This window comes from Festucalex cinctus, chromosome 21 (assembly GCF_051991245.1).
Source record: "Festucalex cinctus isolate MCC-2025b chromosome 21, RoL_Fcin_1.0, whole genome shotgun sequence".
Classification (NCBI taxonomy): domain Eukaryota; kingdom Metazoa; phylum Chordata; class Actinopteri; order Syngnathiformes; family Syngnathidae; genus Festucalex; species Festucalex cinctus.
In genome coordinates this window covers 9,215,148-9,235,256 of record NC_135431.1, presented here as the reverse complement: position 1 = coordinate 9,235,256, position 20,109 = coordinate 9,215,148, and the positions used below count along the sequence as shown (strand labels likewise).

The following is a 20,109-nucleotide window of genomic DNA, read 5'->3' as shown; positions in this document are numbered from 1 at the left end:
TTTAACTTCCAGCTGGCTTGCAGCCTCAAGGCTAAATCTCCCACTCCTGCTACCATTTATTATGGAACTCTGACCAGGCATACACTCAATCGCAAACCCTGTACACTGGCTGACTGGCTGGGTCTGACATTGTTACTAGAAATGAATGAACAGATGTCCCATCATTTTAGTTTTATACTCCATGCACACACTTTCAACACATTTAAAGTGATTAAAACACACTTGAAAGTATTCTTTAGCACCTGTCACTTGTTTCAAGTAACTGTAAATATTAACATTCCCTCTTCTTATTTAATTCATTTGCTCCCAAAAACGTATAAACACGTTCTATTTTAAATATTGCCATTGTTCCAAAAACGTATTTAAACGTTTTTTTTATATGCTAGAGCATACAGAAGGCTTTGATGCCGCTTCTGACCTGAAGAGGTCACTTAAAGCAATGGTAGTTATTACTTTAAAAAAAAAAACGGCCAGCAGGTGGCAGCAGAGTATAAGAGATCAACGAGGGCCATGTTGTAACAACCTCTTTTCCACAGTGTTTTCAACTGGTTTGTGAATAATGATGAAACTTAGCTATATTCTAATGCTAATTGCTGCAAAACAGAAACAGATAGAAATATTATTTTTTTTCCTGATAGAAGAAGAGACTCTAATTTTTCTTTTGATAGGTTCCATGTTGTTATAGTAATAGAACACAATATTCTATGGGCCTTGGCCTGTGGTGAATACATTAAATGTAGTCCTGATTAATTCATTGACAATGAATGCAGAAACTACATTATTTTAAATCTACACAAGCCAGAACAAATGGGGCGCTACTTGGTGACCCTTCAGACTTCCGGCTCTGTTGTAACTATTAAATGATTTTTTTTTTTATCTCTGTTCTTGTGACATGCCCAACGACAGTAAATTCCATTCAATTCCGTAAACATAATAAATAAAAAAAGATGTACACTGACTGCACCACTAAAAAGTCACATTCGTTTGCGTTGTGTAGTAATTCAGGCTAAATCTGACTCTGAAACGGACTACAACAATGGATGTTGTAAAACGAGTCACGAACATTTCTAAACGGATGCTTCACCTCGACAGAGCCCACCTGGAAGCTAGCGCCGAGCGCTGGTCCCGTCTGCTGGGCCTCCTGGAGGAGCTGTGGAGGTGGATCTGCATGCAGGACGAGGAACTGGCCAAGCAGATGCCTGTCGGTGGAGACGTGCCCACCCTGCTGCAGCAGCAGAATCACTGCACGGTAGGCTTACAGTGTGCCTTGAAATCATTTCCTTTTGTATCTTCTTAAGTCGTTTCCAGATATTTGGCACTTCTCTGTTCCGTTCTTTTATCAACTCTTGTAATAAACAATCTCTTGGCTTTTTACATGTCTAAATGTCAAAGTGGGTCATGTGAAGTGCACAGATCCATGCTGAGAATAGCACAAATATTAACGAAATTCACGCTACCCCGATAAGTTTTATAATTGCTTATAGATACCACAAGAAGTTGCCAAAGCACTTCATAGAGCTCTTCAAATCACTTTGATGTAGTTCATTGGCAGCAAAATGACACAAGGTGGCGCCAAGGTAAGTGTAAAAGGAAAATCTGTGAAGTAGCTGCCATGTATTGTTGTTTATATATATATATCTTAAAGCTTTATGGATAATACCAAAACTAAATATTCAGGTGAGGGGAAGGTATTATTTTTGCGGCTAATTGGCTAACCCGTTAGCGGCAGAGTTTCTGTTCGAAGAGTTACGATTCCTTTCAAATAGCAGTGGTGGACTATATTAAATTAGCTAAATTGTTAAATTAGCTAGTAATGTTTACATTACCGTAGAGTTGTAGTTCTGTAAGACAGTTCTGCTTTTGAAGTGGACACATAGCACTTTTTTTTTTAAAGTGAAATGATCCCAAATTTTGGACATTCTCAGCACTTTTTCCTCCTGGCTCGTGTTTATTGCTATGTAGCGAAAAATCCGCGATATAAATTTAGATATGCATGATTAAAAGATCTCATAAAACGAAAAATCTAGTAGTAGGGATGTCACGTGATATTAAAACTTCCACAATATCGCCGTCGTCATGTTCGCAATATTTAAAAGGAACACATCTGTGAAAAAAAGTCAGGTTGATTTCCATTTGTGCAGATCTAGCACCCTCTAGTGGCTAGTTTATTAGTGCGATTTAATTTTCATTAGGGATGTTTTGCTCTTCTATGTTTAAAATCTATGCTAATTGTCAGATGAAGGGGAACCTAATTTGCTTGTGAAGCGATCAATGTGTGCATGCATTACCAAATAAGTGCCTCAATATTGTTATTAGAGATTGTAGGTGGTTTATATGCATTGCTGTTATGAACAAAAGCACAATTATGTGCTTTTTTTTTTCTTTTTTTTTCTTTTTTTTTACGATGAGCTCTTTTTTTACAATATTGTGATCTTTTTTAAATATCGCCAACGCCCTCACAATATCATGATAATTATCGTATCGTGACCTTCATATCGTGATAATATCGTATCATGATGTTTGGATATCGTTACATCCTTATGCTATAGCATCGGCTCGCTGTATGAGTCCTCCATTCTGTCGCTTTCATCAATAAAAAAAGCAGGCAGCTTCGCTGTTTGCTGAAACCGCAGGAACATACCGTGCTTGTAAATCACCGTGCAATAATCGCCAGTGTTATTATTCATCATCAGGCTAGTCGTCAGGCACGTCCCGTTAAGATGAATAGCAGTTTGGGGCACTCCCCTACAAAAATAAACACAACGGTTTGTGTGTCCTTGGTTATTAATCGGCAGTTTTATTGCAGGCAATCAGACGCCGGCGGGCATATAAAACTTATTTCAGTGCAGTTAAATAATCAACTGCGGCAGTTTATCCCTCCGGATCATTGTTCAGTTCAACCTCTCGTCCCACACGCTATCATTTCTTGTGTCTTAAGTAATCAATATTGACCCGTTTGTAAGTTTGTCTTCATTCGTGCTTGTCAGCCGTTTGCAATTATTTATTACAAGCGCTGGATATTGTTGACGTGTAATTGCATTCAGATGGATGAGGCGGCCTGGGGAGACTTTTTACTACGCTGGCCTCTACTCTCGCTGAGCTCGCGCTAGTCGCATTGTTTATACGCTCGCCAACGACAGCACACGTCACATCTCATGCGCACGGATTGTATATATGTTCAGTTTATGTCCGGGTGTGATGCTACATGCGACGAAAATAAATGTCAAGCAAAAGAGAAGAAGAATATTTATTGTGTATTTATTTTTAATTTATTTAATATAAAAATATTTGGTAATTTTTTTTGATACAATTAACACATTCACTGCCAGCCCAGCAAAAATGCATCATTTGACGTCTTTTGCCGTCAATGGCAGCGAATGAGTTAATAAATGTGGGGTAAGGGGAGAATATAGTATAATGAGGGTTTTTTTTTCTTTTCTTTTTTTCCCATTGGACACTAAATGTACTCTGTTTTATAAGCTTTACACGCACTACATTTACTAAAACATTGACAGATGTGTGGGGTGTACTTAATTTTGCGAGCGACTGTAAGGCGTACAATGTATGTCGTATCGTGCAGGCAACCTTCCAACAGAGAACAATAAATGTCTTGTACCTGCTTAACCTTAACATCATGAGAGAATCATCAGTCACTTTCAAGAGCACATTATGAGACACAATTGGTGACCCCCCACAATGGTCTTCAAGGAATATTGCTGGCCTGTGCCAAAAAAATTATGTGGTTAGTATTACCTCTCTTTTGGCCCACTTAATGTTATAGCCACTAAATTATTATCTGTAATAATGGCAAAGTGTGACGGTTGATATAAAGGGCTAAAGTTCTGATCTAAATATAGGTTGGCATGATTTACAATGTTAGCCATTAGCATTAGCCACCACCAGCTACCTGTGATGCCACTTGTTATGAAATGTAAAGTGCTTTATTAATTTATATGCTTTACAGTGCTAAAAACATGTGCCTTAAAAGTTGAATTTAATTTTCTTTCAAAGAAGTATAAAGTTGTGTCCTTGCGCAACAAACTTAAGAAGAGAACCTGGAACAATCACAATATGCAATCAAACTGTTATTTAGTACATGTCAGGAAAGGGTTTGTAATGGGCAAAAATAGAGACTTTGGGAGTTTCATTGATTTGTTTTTCTTTTTTTCTTCACAGCTCTCAGTGTGAGGCAACACGTTGTACACCACTGACAACCCCCAATAACAAACACAACAACAGTGTCAATCAGAACGAAGCATGATTATTTTGGTAAAGGCGGCCTTTTCACGCAGCGCTTGAATCGAATCACAGCACTGACAAGAAAACACAATCTTCCCTCCTTTTATGTCCTTTTGCACACTTTTTCACTCTCGATATGGACTCTGTTTTATTTAGCTGTATTCTTAATAGAGTGAAGGCAGTGTGAGGACCCTTTTGAAATCGTTATTTATGCTGAAAGAATTGCCTTTTGGGGGCCATAAAAACATGCAATAAATACCACAATTAAATTAAATATAAATAATTGAACAGTTTATGCATTATGATTTTGTTTCAATTCCCATTGACATTACGTTCCTTCTTTTGTGTATACCTTGGCCACCAGGGGGCAGGAAAATGCAGTCATTCATAATATAAAAAGAAGAGTTTCCCAACTAAGTGACTCAGTAAGATGCAGTATTATTAGTCAGTTTTTGCTGCGGATAAAGAACATCAACAACACTACTATAATCAAGTTGGGGACCTTCTCTGCCTCTTCTTCTCACTCTTTACTCATTCACTCCCAGCCATTTTCATTGAAGCAACTCCCTTCACTCCCAGCTGTTTTACTGGTTTTTGACTGATTTTGCAAGGCAAACAGAATATTGTGTTTTATTGCTATAAAAACATGGCACCTACCAAAATAAAGATTAGAGTCTCTTCTTTCATTAGGAAAAAAAAGTATATTTGTGTCTGCCTCCGTTTTGCAGCAGTTTTAGGATATCGCTATGTTTCATCAATATATTCTAACACTGTCAAAAAGAGCTTGTTGCAACATGGCCCTGGCTGATCTCTTATACTCCGCTGCCACCTGCTGGCCGTTTTTTCGAATAACTACCATTGTTTTAAGTCACCTCTTCATGTCAGAAGCTGCTTCAAAGCCTCGTGTATGTTCTTGCATAAAAAAAACAACAACAAAAGAACACGTTTTTGGGAGTAAAGGACAAAGAATTAAAAACGTATTTACACGTTTTTGGGTTTGAATGTGTTAATAATGCTGCATGTCCTCCAGTAGACTTACTCTATTGATTTCTGACTTGCCTGTAAACTGTAAAACCCCCATAAAAAATGTTATACATGGGAAAATGTGTAAAAAAAAAAAATATTTTTTTTTTTCTCTTTTTTTTTTTTTTCTGGAATCTTTTGTGATAAAAGTACTAAGCCACTTAACTCGTCGGCGAGCAACGGCTGTGGCGGTTATTAAAAGAACAGGAACTCTGAGCACTGGTGCGAGAATGACAGCCAGCAAACAGCAAAAGACGCCGAAAAAAAGTTGCACTTATTAAACATGTGAGATGAGCAAAAGTGGGCAAACTTTTCAAGTGTTTCTCCTTTTCAAATCGTCCATAACAGCAATTATTCATCATCATCCTTTCAATTAGTCGCTAAAAGGCCGTCGTCATTACCAGGCTCATTAAAAGCGGTGCTTCGTGCAGTCCGTTTTTTTTTTTAATGCCTCTTATCGCTCGCTAACAGTTGGCTTTTCGCTGGTCATTTGAAAACCTCTTGACCGCCGCTTTTCGCGCCCAAGCGTCACCAAAAGTCATAATTACGTTGGTTGAAAGTTGCTCTGTGAGCTCGCCTTTTGAAAGTTTGGTAATTAGCTACTCGAATTTATTATAATGATGCCAGACTGATTAATTGCCGCCATTTGCATCCTTAATAGATGGCAAACAAGAATTGAACACATGCACACAAATAAACACAACACAACACAGCCAGATCACTACAATTGTAAAAGTATTCCATTTATTTATTTATTCTTTTTTTTTTTTCTTCACTTTTTGCGAATTCACTCTATTGCACTTATACATTGCGGGTTTTACCTCGGGTTGTACCTCAATATTTCGTAAGTTTGGATACTATTTTTGATGGTGAGTACCCCATAAAATTCTTTATTTATGCTGCTATTTTTCTTATTAAATTTACAAAATGTTTAGAAGGGTGAAAACTGTGTGGGAACTATCATTTAAATGTGGTATAGTCGGAAATTTTTGGTTGTAATATTTAAGAGGAAAAAACAGGTAATTCCAAGAACAAAGTTTAGAAGGAAAACAACAATAAATCATACATGAATAAAGTCAAAATATTGTGAGGGAAAAAACCAAAATGATAGCTAATGTATAGCCACGTTTATAGCTAATATTACAAGGAGGGTGGGGTGGGGGGGTCAACAATATCAGACAAATTTATGCCAATAGATAGAAAATTTAAAATGAAACATTATCACATGACTAACATTTGTAATTTCTGGGAATAATGTTAAAACATTGAAAGCAAAACCTTACAAAATTGTTTGTTTTAAATTCCAAAACGATAAAGTTGTAACATTATGGGAAACATCTCAACATTATCAAATAAAAAAACAAAAAAAAAGAAGTTGCATACAGTATAAGAAAAAAAAGACAGTTTACAAGAACAAAGGCACAATATTACAAAAAACACACACAAAAAGTATTCATATTACGACAAAAGACGCCATGTTTGCAAAGTTGCTCTTCAATGCAGCTCAGCTATTTTTTCCCCCTTCCTATTTTGATGCTCACTGTGACCCTCCTGAAGGAAAACGAGGGGTTCAGCTGTGCTTATTGTGTCGTAGCAGGGACGAGATAGAAGTGGCCGTCGGCGTTTGGTGATAAGGCTTTGCTGCGTGCACCTTTGGCCACACGAGCAAACATCACGCAGCCTCAATCACTCAGTTGGCCACAATGCACAATGTCGACCAAGGTCATCATCACTAAAAGTCACTTTTCTTTGTACTTAAAGCACACATGCTGAGTCCAATTGTGATAAGTGCTCAAAAGGAGAGCAGCCTTTTATCTTAAACATAGCCAGCCGTGTCTTATCTTTTCCTGGCCAGATGGGATTTGTCAGCGAAATGAAAAGCATGTTGGCTCCAAATGTATTTAATACTTTTTTTTTTTTTTTTTTACATTAGTGAAATTTAAGTTTGTTATTGAAAATAAATCCAGAGAGACCATGTAAAAACATTAACCCCTCTACTTTAAGTCCGCTTTAAACACACTTAAACTAGCTAGCTAGCTAGCGAGCTAGCATCAGGGGCTAAGGCCATTCACTGCAAGCCCAGTAAAAATGGATCTTTGACGTAGGGCTGCTCGATTATGGGAAAAAATAATAATAATCATGATTACTTTGGCAATAGATGAAATCACGACCAGCGTTATGTTTTGGCACAAAACAAGAAAATGTTTAAGCGTTTCAAAATATTAGGACCAAATTTAAAAAAAAAATAGAAACACTATAATTAAGTTTTGGACCAAACATAATTTATAATAATATATATTTATTTATGTTAGCAAAAACGTGAAAGTTGGAGTGCAGCATATGCGGTGTGCAGTAGGGCAATATTTTTTATTTTTTGGTACAAAACAAGAAAATTTTTAAATATAAAAAACAAAAAACAAAAAATATTAAGACAAATAAAATTAATTGAAACACTATATTTATGTAATTTCTTTTTGGATGAAAAAAATATATGAAATTAGTTATTTTAAAATGTAAAACAGGTGCAAATGTATAAATTTAAACAACACAATAATCTTTTTAGGTTATGCTACTTTGACGTGTATAGCCGTCAATGGCACTGAATGAGTTAAAATGAGCTCAAACTCATTCACGCGCATTTTCTAAACATACTCCAAACATATCTGAACATGACAGAAAATGTAAACAGAAAACTTGGAAATTGTTGTGGCTAATGCTAAGCTAGTGATCTTGCTGTGGAGACACAAGTCGCACATTAGTTGCCATGACATGACAGCTCTTCTGTTTCTTCTTTTTCTTCGTCCATTTCATCTTCTATTTTCTTTTGCCAGTTAGCAAATACATTTGGTGCTTTACTGCCACCTTCTATTTATCATCCTAACCGGAGTAGCTGACATAGTTGAACTGTTTTGCTGTGACTAACCAATCAGAAGATGTACCAATGCTAATGTCATCCAGGGTTAGCGTTCTGACTCTGAGAATGAATTTGAAATCTGATTGGACAAAACAATCTACGGTAATATCCACATAGCACCACTGGAATGCGGCCGTTCCGAAATGGAGCGAACTAATCCAATGAATCTTCGAGTGAGCCATCCTTAACACCTTATCTCCCCCTCATTTCTTTTCCTATCCTCCCAAAAACCTCTTTGGCCTCTTCACACTCTTCCTGCCTGTCTTGGAAGTTGCCCTCTATTTATCTCGCTCGCTATCTGCCCACTACGCTTCCTGCCCGGGAGCCGGAGGATCAGGGCGACGGAGCAAAAATCATTTATTAGCAGGCCTGGCCATTTCATTTGTTCGGTCCCCCCCCCCCCTCGAGGCCCACATTTGTTCACTTGCTCGCAGTCTCCGTGAACTTGGGCTGCCTTGAGTGAACGTGTTGCGCGGGAAATGGGAACAAAAGACGACACGTTTTGACACAGGTGGAGGGGATTTAAATTCCCACACTACCGCTGAGCTATTCTTTGCTTTTGTCTTCACGTCTTATTTTCACAGAAGACGATATTTGTTAACATAAAGACGTGTACACGGAAGATCTGCAGGCATGTGCACCCTGATTCACCTCAGAAATAATACAATAGTTTATTCTTCTTATTTTTATTAACTCTTTGACCGCCAAAAACGTTTAATAACGATTAGTAGACATTAAATTATGTCATCTACGTTTTTTTGTTTTTGTTTTTGTTTTTTGTTTTTTTAATCAATGGGAAGTGCAACGTCTGAGTGCAGCGCTGCCTGGTCAATAGGTTGTGGAATCAAAAACATCCACTAACTATGGCCAGCAGATGGCAGCATTGTCTCTCTTTTCAATGGGCTGCCGGCGTATGGAATTGCAATGAAACGTGACGCAATCTGATGAAATCTGATGAACGTTTTCAAGGATGACATGAATGATCACATTAAAGTTTGTCACATTAAAGCTAACTCTCAGAGTGTCGCTAAACAAAAAATGTTCGTGTCAAAGTCACTGCTGTGGAGAAAGTGTCTCTTTTCACAAAAATCGTGTTTTCTCCTTTTCAGTTTTCGCACAATGTCGCTCAAATGACCTATTTTTAAATTATTACTAAAGAACAGAATAAGGAATAAACATACTTTTTTTTTTTCTAATAATAGAATGGAATGCAATTTTTCATTTGGTACCCCCCTATGTGTAGTAAAAGCACACAATATTCTGTTCACACCGGAAGTTATACTATTTGGACAGGAAGTGACGTATTTTTGTAGTCCAATTTTTACTTTCAAAAACTACAATTCCAATTTTTGCAACAGGAAGTGATCCTCTTCTAAACCGGAAGTTGGATTTGTTGAACCGGAAGTTATCATCATTTATTTATTTATTTATTTATTTATTTTATTTTATTATTTATTTATTTTTATATATATTTTTACCGGAAATGCCGTCATTTTGTAGTTCCGTTTTACATATAAAAACTACAATCTTCCAAATTTTCCAAACTTGAGGTTTTAAAACGCCACAGCACGTGGTTAGGGTCCCTAACAAAATACCTAACCACTACTTTTTTTTTTTTTTTTTTAATTTACACACTTTATACACATTACTAGCCTTAAATCAAAACAAAAAAACAATTGTAATATTTTCAAAATAAATTAATTTCAAGTAAATCTTTGCTAAACTTATAAACTGCATATATTACCCTCGTTTGGCACTGTGGGTGTTTTTCGTTGATAACGCGTGGCAGTAAAAGAGTTACAAAAAATAATGTTTGGGGGGGGGGGGCTTATGAGTGTTGATTTTTTTTTGTGTGTGAATTCTGAACTCTAATTAGAATTTTACAGTTAAAAAGAATCCACTGTTTTTTTGTGAGCTTATTTTTTAAAACTCTGAAAGTGGTGTAAACCAAATAAAGTTGTCCCATTTAATCAAGCTGCCTGGCAGCGTCTCACACTTACACGGCCTCCTCGTAAAGCAATCACACACTCCGATAGGCAATGAAGTCCCCCAGGGCCGTGCGTGTATTAAAATGAGAATAATTATACTGTTATATAGAGCCCCCCCCCCCCCCCACTGCTTCTCTCTGGCTGTGAGAATCACAAGTCGGCAAAGGTTAAGCGAGTGTCCCTCCTTTGGTCCAATCATTGTTATCGTTGAAGGCCATATGCTTGTGTGCATAAAGCAGGGGTGGCCAAACGTTTGTGATTAACTCATTAGCTCCCAAAAACGTATAAATACTTCATATTTTAAATGTTTTAAGTGTCCCAAAGACGTATTTATACGTTTTTTTTTGTTGTTTTTTTATGCCAGAGCATAGAGAAGGCTTTTATGCAGTCTCTCTACTGCAGAAAATGGTTGAGTGGCAGCAGAGTATAAGAGATCAACCAGGCCATGTTAAAACTCCCACAGTTTTCCCACAGTTCTAAGCAGAGTTGAGAAAAACGATGCAACTTAGCTATGTTCTATTGCTAATTGCTGCACAGCGGAAACTGATAGGAATATACTATTTTTCCCTGATAAAAGAAGAGACTCTAATCTCTCTTTTGGTATGTTCCATATTTTTATAGCAATAGAACATAATATTTCGCGGGCCTTGAAAAATCAGTCAAAATCCAGGAAAACACTTAAGTGAAAATGGTTGGGAGTGAATGAGTTAATGTAGGGACTGGCCTGTCGGGCGGAAATATCTACAAATATGATCAAAATAAGTTCCTATTTTTTTTATAATGGATTCTAATGGTCTGTCCCACGTGATCTGCTATTTTTAATCCTCATTAACCAAGTTAAATTGCTTAAATTAACTTGAGAAGTAATTTAACTCATTAACGCTATTAGCGCTCTTGCTCTCGCACTCTTGTAATCAGGTCATTTGTAATTATATATTTGACTAGGGCTGTCAAAGTTGAAGCGCTAACTAATTAATTAATCATAAAAAATTATCGCGTTAATCATGTATTAACGCAGATTAATCGCACTTAACAATTTTGACCGCAGATGATCCTTTAGCTTGACACATGATGGCGTTAAAGGTAGCGCAGGTTGTGTTCCGCCTCCTGGCCGTTTTTGTAATTACTACAATTTTCCACCCGTTCACTGCAGTTGAGAGTCTGCATCGAAGCCTTCTTTATGCTCTAGCATAAAAAAAAAATTAAAAAAAACAACATAAAAACGTATAAATACGTCTTTGGGACACTAAAAACATTTAAAATAAAACGTGTTTATACGTTTTTGGGAGCAAATGAGTTAATTAACCAATTTAGGGAAAAAATTGATAATTGAATATGACAAATTACAGGACTCTTGATCATGTAAATGCTTGGCTGGCTAAATTAAAGACTGTAGCAGACTTTGCCTGGTCTAAGGGATGAGTTTGATATGTGATCTGTTGGCCGACTCTCTAATGACCACTCCTGCAGGGCTTCTACTGCCCGGCCAGAAAACGATTCACTTTCTTCTCCAGATCACTTGGCTAATATAACACCACCACCCCCCGTGGAAATATCCGCTTCGACCCCCCCGTACCTTTTAACAAGCAACGGATCGGCAGAGTCAAAACTACTGCAGCGCGGCAGGAGCTTAATTAGCCGTCGAAAGCGTTTGTTGGTCATCACCATCAAGCGCAAGAAAAGTAAACATCTGCCGCGCTTGGCCGAGCCCCCGCGAGTTCATTTCCGAGCACCTCTTCCGTGATGTGATGAAATCTGGCCGCGGTTCACGCCGAGTTCACGAGCGGCGGCCAGATCGGCAGACAGGAGTCACATATGCAGGGGGAATGCGTTAAGGAGCTCATTAATCAGCCGTCCTGCTCGCAAATTCAGCCTCACGTTTTGGAGTTTCAACTTGCCTTGGCGAACTTTCTCCTCTGTGTTTTAGACAGACCCTGCAACAGGTGGCAATCCGCGATAAAGCGAAACCTGCGTTACACTTACTGTCCCTTTATTAAATCTGAATACAATTTTATGTTTTACGTTAGTTCTTATTTTGACGTGCACATGTGGGCGGTACAAGCTATGCCGACTTTGCAACATTGTGGCTAACTTTAGCAACTTTTCTGACCCAGCTATTTTTTTTTAATAAAGGCCTCAAGCGATTTATTAGTATCATTATTATTTTAAGGAGGGATGGGCGAGTACCGATACCAGGTATCGGTATCGGCCCGATACCGGCCTTTTTTCAAGTACTCGAGTACTCGTGACGCAGACGAGTACAAGCGACCGATGGCAGAGGGGGAAGACGTTAAGTGAGTCCTCCTTGCCTGTAGCTGGCGCTAGCTAGCTTGCAGCAGTTTTTCACCAAAACTTCACCGGTTTGGACATACTTCAAAATTGTGCATCTTAAACTAAAAGAGCATTTTTTGTGTTTTATTTTGAGCGTTAAGACTATTGAAGAGTGACTATGCTGTTTTTTTTGTCAAAATTAAAGGAAATATATTTGTTTCAAAATATCTTTTAGTGTTTTTTTTTTTTATTTGTCAAAATGTACTACTGGTATCGGCAGTTGGTATAGGTATCAGTGAGTACTGAGGGTCTGAGTATCGGTATCGATCTGAAAAAAAGTGGTATCGAACATCCCTAATTTTAAGTATGGCTTATTAGATTAGATAGGTGACTTAAGCTAGTCAGTTGTGTCGCTGTGACCTTTCCTGGCATGGCACCTTCCTATCTATCTGTATTCTGGTACACTTACCCAGTTGAAACCAGTTCAGACCATCAGGTCACACATTTTCACATGGGCTAGGCTGAACCGCCCTCCATGTAAATGGGTGGCCAAGACAGAATAAGAGTTGAGACCATTTTGAATAGATTACACCTTCTTCCGCATTCAGCAGAAAAGGTTCCACAGCTGTGTACTCGATCTTGCTGGTATCCAGTAAATAGTTCACCTGAGAATATGCAGTCTCCTGGTTGTTATAATTAGTAAAGCGAGCATTCAAGATAAAAGAACTGGTCAAAGTCCCATCAGAACTTTACAACTGGTGCCGAAACTTTGGGAGTTTGATGGCTTTGTTCTGGCAGTTTTTAATGCTGAATACATTGCAAAATCGAATAAAAATATATATACATATTAAAAAAAATAAAAATCTTGATCGACAAGAATTTGGACTGATAACTCATAATGTCAGTGCTCGGTCAAATATTTTTTAGAATGGATTTTAATAGCGATTATCCAATCGATTATTCCCCTAATCTGATAAAGATTGCAGGTGTTAATGTTTTTTTTTTTCCACTTGTGGTTGCCAACTCGCCATTCTCACTGTCTACACAGCATGATCTGTGACTTTGCATGTGTGTGGCTTTAAAAGGTGGGGCTTAGCCTGGTGTAAAGTTGTAAAGTTAGTCTGCGTTTTGGAGAGCTGCTTTGCATTTTCTTGTTGTAAATTATGCTGCTATTTTCCCCAATAGACCTCAGTGCTGCCCGGCATGTAGTGGTACTACACCAAAGGCACACAACAAAAAATTTGTAGTTGCCTGTATACTGTAAAAGCCCATAAAACAATGATTGCTTAAAAATCTGTGATGGAGCAGTGGCGCGAATAATTAACCACAATATAGCAGGGCAACATCGTCTTTTTATAGCGCCTCATTAAACTCCTCCACTCACCTGCTTTCATTAGACTCATAAAAACAACAGTGATTAGTCGTTTTTGATGGAAATCCTTTAACGCCGTTAAATGTGTTCCTCTTTTGTAGATGCTGCAGTCGGAACTGAGAGAACGCGAGCAGCTGGTGATCAGCACCTTGGAGCAAGCTCGCATGTTTCTGGCTGAGCAGCCCATTGAAGGTCCGGGAGAACCGCGCAAGAACCTGCAGCCCAAGACAGGTTGGTACTAGGGAAGGCGCTAGGGATGTAACGATAATAGCAATATCGTGATATCGTGATATTAAAACCGCCACAATATCGTCGTCGTCATGTTCACGATATTTAAATGCAACAAATCTGTAAAAAAAAAAAAAAAAAAAAAGTCAGGTTTATTTGCATTCGTGCAGTTCTAGCACCCTCTGGTGGCTAGTTTTTTTTAGTGCAATTTAATTTTCATTAGGGATGTTGTGGCCCTTCTATGTTTTAAATCTACATTAATTGTCAGAAAATGGGGAACGTAATATAATTCAATATAACAATAATAATGACACATTGATGTAATGTACAAAAGAACAATATTGTGCTTTTTTTTGTTTTTTTAGTGCGACCTCATTCTTTTTACAATATTGTGACCTTTTTTAAATATCGCCGGCCTCCCCACAATATCGTGATAATTATCGTATCGTGAGCTTCATATCGTGATGATATCGTATCATGATGTTTGGATATCGTTACGTCCCGAGAATGCACCTGTGAAAAATCCACTTTGTAGTTATGGTTTACTGGGAAAGACGATCCACTGATGGTAATATGTCTGCGTTAGGCCCCACCCTAAAATTAAAAATGCATCAACTCGTTAAGCTACCACTCTTTAATTACTCGGATTTTGTCGAGTCATCGCATTTGCCTTCAAACGATCCTCTTTAATAATTAAAGTGCGATGAGGGCGAGATGGGGGCGTGGCTCGACTTCAGAGCAGACATCACTGTGATCGCTGCCACCGCTATCAAAGTATCGTCTGGCTTTATAAATAGATAAAAAGATTAATTTAGATCAGAGTATGCTTGGTGTTTAATAAAAGTAGTCGGGATGTGACACCGTGATATGCACTTAATTGCGTACGTTCCCTCAACTCTTACTAGGCTTCGTCTGTGACATTGATTAACTTTTGATTGTTGTCTGCATGACTAAAGAGGCGCGTACAAAAGATGCTAATTCAATCACCACCCTGGAGAGCGGATTCAAGCTCGGGAAAACGGTTGGAGACAATCACATTGTTCATCCATTAAGCATCCTCTAATTGTTTGTGTTAATGTATGTGAGAAAGCAAAACAAATCTTTAGATTGACATTGGATCTATGAGGAAATAAAAAGGTATAACTTCACCCAAAAGTGAAGAAAGAGATGCAGCTTTTGGCCCATGTTGACATCTCAGGGTTCCACTTGAGAACAGCTCTGTCATCTTTTTTCATCCTTTTGCCATGTCTACCTCTCACATATTCTAATTTCACGTCCCTGCCCGCAAAATTGACTTAACCGCGAAGCAGATCCTGACATTTTTATTCAGTACCCCACCTTCACTAATAGAAATTGTCTGATCTATGAAACCCCATCTCATAAGGGAATTAGTTTGTTCAATTTTTTTTCAACTTTCCTGGAACGGATGTCCGTCTTTATTGCAAAGAAACATGGGCACCAGGTACCACCTGGCCTGTTCTTAACTCATTTACTCCCAATAACGTTTTTTTTTAATGTTCTAAGTGTCCCAAAGACGTATTTATACGTGTTTTTTTTTTTTTTTTATGCTAGAGCGTACAGAAGGCTTTGATGCAGCCTTTCAACTGCAAAGAACAGTTGCAGAAATGGTAGTTATTACACAAACGGCCAGTAGGTGGCAGCAGAGCAAAGGAGATCAACCAGGGCCATCTAGAAAAAAAAGCTCAATTACTATGAATTTTAAATTTTTAAAAATTTCTAATGCTAATTGCTGCAAAACGGAAACAGATTGAAACATACTTTTTTTTCTGATGAAAGAAGAGACGTTAATCTTTCTTTTGATAAGGTTCTATGCTTTTATAGCAATACAACACAATATTTTGTGGGCCTTGCAAAATCAGTCAAAATCCAAAAAAAATAGTCGGGAGCGAACGGGACTGCTTCTGTGAAAATGGCTGGGAGTGAATGAGTTGAAAAAAAAAAAAGCGTTAACTAAATAGCCTACCACAAAATTTCAACCAAGCAGATTTTTATTTCAATGAAACTCGGTGTACTTGTTGATAGTGATGGCACAACATTAAATCTAAAATTTTAGGTCAATCGGAGCAGGGGTTTGGGAGATACGGCCCACCAAATTTGGACATTTTTGGCCAAAAGGGGCGTGGCCGACTTCCTTTGAACCCTTTATATCTCAGGAACTATTGGGTCATCACTAGGTCATGAACTACTAGATGACAAATCTGCGATCGTTTAGTGGATTGCTGGACACATTAGTAACCTTTGACCTTTTGTTTTAGTTGACCTTGAAAGTTGACCTTTTTTTTTAAATGAAATGTCATTTCTCGCATGTTCTCTAAAAGATTCAGAGATGTAGAGATGTCATTTTTGTTGAGTATAATACCCTCAGATTTTCAACAGGACCGGTTGGCGACTGGCTCTTTGTTGTTGTTTTTTAATTTTGGATTCACGGATGAATGGATCCTTGAATGGAATGATGGATGGATGGATGGATGGATGGATGGATGGATGGATGGATGGATGGCCTGAGGTGGGTTGCCATTGGGTCGATCAATTATGGGTTGGACGTATAAATGTATGATTGGAAAGAAAAATAGATCGATGGACAAACAAATCAGTGGCTGGCGGGTGGTTGATTTTGTTAGAGAGTTTTTGGATGAATAGTGTTGGGATGATTGATTTTTGGAGCTGTCAGCTGTTCTAACTGTACTCTTGTGATGGGAATTGAAGAAAATATGGAAATTCAACAACTTTTATCCAACTTTTACCCCAAACTCACATCTACCAGAACTGCTGCACGTAATTTCAGGGGTATAGAAGCAAAAACCACAAAGTAATGCTGCCTTTTCTTCCGTTTTGCATGATTTCTTCCAGAGCTCAGCCCGGAGCAGAAGGCCCGCGGCCTTGCTCGGGCCATCCGCAAGCAGACGGGCGACGTGAGGGAGCGCTGGGAGCGTCTGGGGGACCACGCGGGAGGCTGGCAGAATCAGGTGGAGCAAGCCCTCGAGCGATTGCAGGAGCTCCAGAGCTCCATGGACCAGCTGGACCTGCGGCTGACTCGGGCCGAGGACGCCAAATCCGGCTGGCAGCCTGTCGGCGACCTGCTGATCGACTCTCTGCAGGACCACATCGACAAGACCGTGGTAAGCATGGTGCTATGAGTTTAGCGTTCTTTGAGCGCACATGCTCACTGTAGGTTTCCATCCAGTTACAGCAGGGGTGTCCAAACTACGGCCCGGGGGCCATTTGCGGCCTGCCGTCCATTTTTCAGTGGCCCGCGACATATGCTAAAAATGGCATTTGACTCAGTTCAAATAAAATGTAAAAAAAAATTTTGGGAGATGGTCAAAGTAAGAAGAGAGTGTGTCGAAAAACACGGGTGCTATTAACTCATTCATTCCCAGCCATTTTCACAGAAGCAGTCCCGTTCGCTCCCGGCTGTTTTACTGGATTTTGACTGATTTTGCAAGGCCCACAGAAAATTGTGTTCTATTGCTATAAAAGCATTGAACCTATCAAAAGAAAGATTAAAGTCTCTTCTTTCATCAGGAAAAAAAGTATGCTTCTATCCGTTTCCGTTATGCAGCAATTAGCATTAGAAGAGAGCTAAGTTTCATCAGTTTTCACAAATCTATTTAAAATTGTGATTCAGGTTTTTTTCTACATGGCCCTGGTTGATCTCCTTTGCTCTGCTGCAACCTGCTGGCCGTTTGTGTAATAACTACCATTTCTGCAACCTTTTTTTTTTACAGTTGAGAGGCTGCATCAAAGCCTTCTGTATGCTTTAGCATAAAAAAAACAACAAAAAAACGTATAAATACGTCTTTGGGACACTTAAAACAAAAAAACGTATTTACACGTTATTGGGAGCAAATGAGTTAAAGGTTATTTTAGTTAACTATAACTAACGAAAAAACACAAATTCAAAAAACAATTTTGTTACCAAAATAAAATAAAAACACGAATGCTTTTTAAAAAATGAAAACTAACTGAAACTACATTTTATGTTTACAAAACTAACTAAAACTAACTATAATTATAGCAAACATGTCCTTCATGTTAGTCTTTGGTAATTAATTTAATGCATGAACCTTTGGGGATGATTTTAAATGTGATTTTTAGTAGATCTATTTTGATATAAACCGGAATAATGACGTTTGAAAGTATGTCACACAGAAGTGACGTCATCTAGCAGCAGCCAATAGAAAAGCACCTTCAGAGGATGTTGCTCCCATGGTGTTTTTTAAATATTAATAATACACATTTAAAAAATAATAATAATAATAATAATATTAATACTGAAACTAACAAACTAAACTAAAACTAAGCATTTAAAAAAAAAAAATTAAACTAATAAAATCTAACAGAACCACCTTGAAAACTAAAAACTAACTAAAATGAAAAATTCCAAAACTATAATAACCCTACTGCCATATTACAAATAAATTGGTTTATATACTGTAGCATTTTTCTAAATATGCAAAAGCCCAAATAAATTATTTGTACAATTTTTAGGACTAAACACAATTTCTCTTCATAACATTATGTGGCCCTTGCGTCCTTCTGATTTTCTGTATGTGGCCCTCAAATGAAAAAGTTTGGACACCCCTGAGTTACAGTACAGCATTTCCAATCTTTTTTTTTAGGTATTCCGAGAAGAGATCAGCCCGCTGCGTCAGGATGTCCAGATAGTAAATGAGCTTTCTGCAGAGCTGACTCCACTGGACATCCAGCTGTCCTCCACCGCCTCCAGGCAGCTGGATCAGCTCAACATGAGGTGGAAGCTGCTGCAGGTACAGCACAGACTCTTTTTTTTTTTTTTTGCGTCATGCTTTGTTACTTCTGAAGCATTTTATTTATACTTGTCTCGTCTTTGTTTACTCATCCATTGTTTCACCTTTATTCCAAGAACACAGTTCTGCTTGTGTGTAATCGCAGGGTGTTTTCATACATACCAGTCATACGCATCAAGAAAAAAATTGGTGAAAACCGAATAATACGATAACTAGGGCATGCAAAAAGCTTCCACTGTACTATCAATGCATTTCAGCATGTACCGATTTGACCTTGGCTACTGTGGCCATCTTGCATCAGTGTGATTAAAAATCAATAGAGTTATGCATACAAGTGTTTAATTGCAGTCAACACATATTAACTCATTTGCTCCCAAAGACGTATTTATACGTTGTTTTTTTTTTTGTTTTTTTTTTTTGTTTTGTTTTTTTAAGGCTAGAGCATTCAGAAGGCTTTGATGCAGCCTCTGAACTGAAGAAAACGCTTGAAGCAATGGTAGTTATTACAAAATCAGTCAGCAGGTGGCAGCAGAGTATAAGAGATCAAACAGGGCCATCTGGCAAAAAAACTCTTTTCCCCACTGTTTTAAACAGATTTCTAATGACACTTAGCTATATTCTACTGCTAATTGCTGCAAAACTGAAACAGATGGAAATTTAATTAATAATTTTTTTAATAAAAGATGAGATGCTATTTTTTTTTTGGTAGATTCCATGTTTTATAGCAATGGAACACAATACTCTGTGGGCCTTGCAAAAACAGTCAAAATCCAGTAAAGGGATTGCTTCAGTGAAAATGGTTGGGGGTGAATGAGTTAACAAGAACACAGTGAACTTTTATTGTGAGGGATTCATTCCCTCCGGTTCGAGTCCAGGCTCGGACCTTCCTGGGTGGAGTTTGCATGTTCTCCCCGTGCCCGCGTGGGTCTTCTCCGGGTACTCCGGTCTCCTCCCACATTCCAAAGACATGCATGGCAGGTTAACTGGGCGCTCCGAATTGTCCCTAGGTGTGAGTGTGGATGGTTGTTCGTCTCTGTGTGCCCTGCGATTGGTTGGCAACCAGTCCAGGGTGTCCCCCGCCTACTGCCCAGAGCCAGCTGAGATAGGCGCCAGCAGCCCCCGCGACCCTTGTGAGGAATAAGCGGTCAAGAAAATGGATGGATGGATGGATTCATTCCAAAAATGTTCATATTAGTCGTTTTCGGAGAGGATGAAGAATATATGCCTGTCTACATGTGTTGCTTCACCATTTGTGTTCAAATATCTGTTGCCCAAAGGGTCATA

General features: G+C 38.3%; 1 protein-coding gene across 6 annotated transcripts in view; it reads left to right on the top strand.

Annotated features, from left to right (window-relative positions):
* Positions 1-20,109, top strand: part of utrn (utrophin) — a 175,129-nt gene that overhangs the window by 109,399 nt on the left and 45,621 nt on the right. For all 6 annotated transcript variants that reach the window (XM_077509932.1, XM_077509935.1, XM_077509933.1 and 3 more), the window contains 4 exons: positions 1,093-1,249; positions 13,909-14,038; positions 16,907-17,175; positions 18,679-18,825. In XM_077509932.1, coding sequence (XP_077366058.1) covers positions 1,093-1,249; positions 13,909-14,038; positions 16,907-17,175; positions 18,679-18,825 — 703 coding nt within the window. The remainder of the gene's footprint in view (positions 1-1,092; positions 1,250-13,908; positions 14,039-16,906; positions 17,176-18,678; positions 18,826-20,109) is intronic.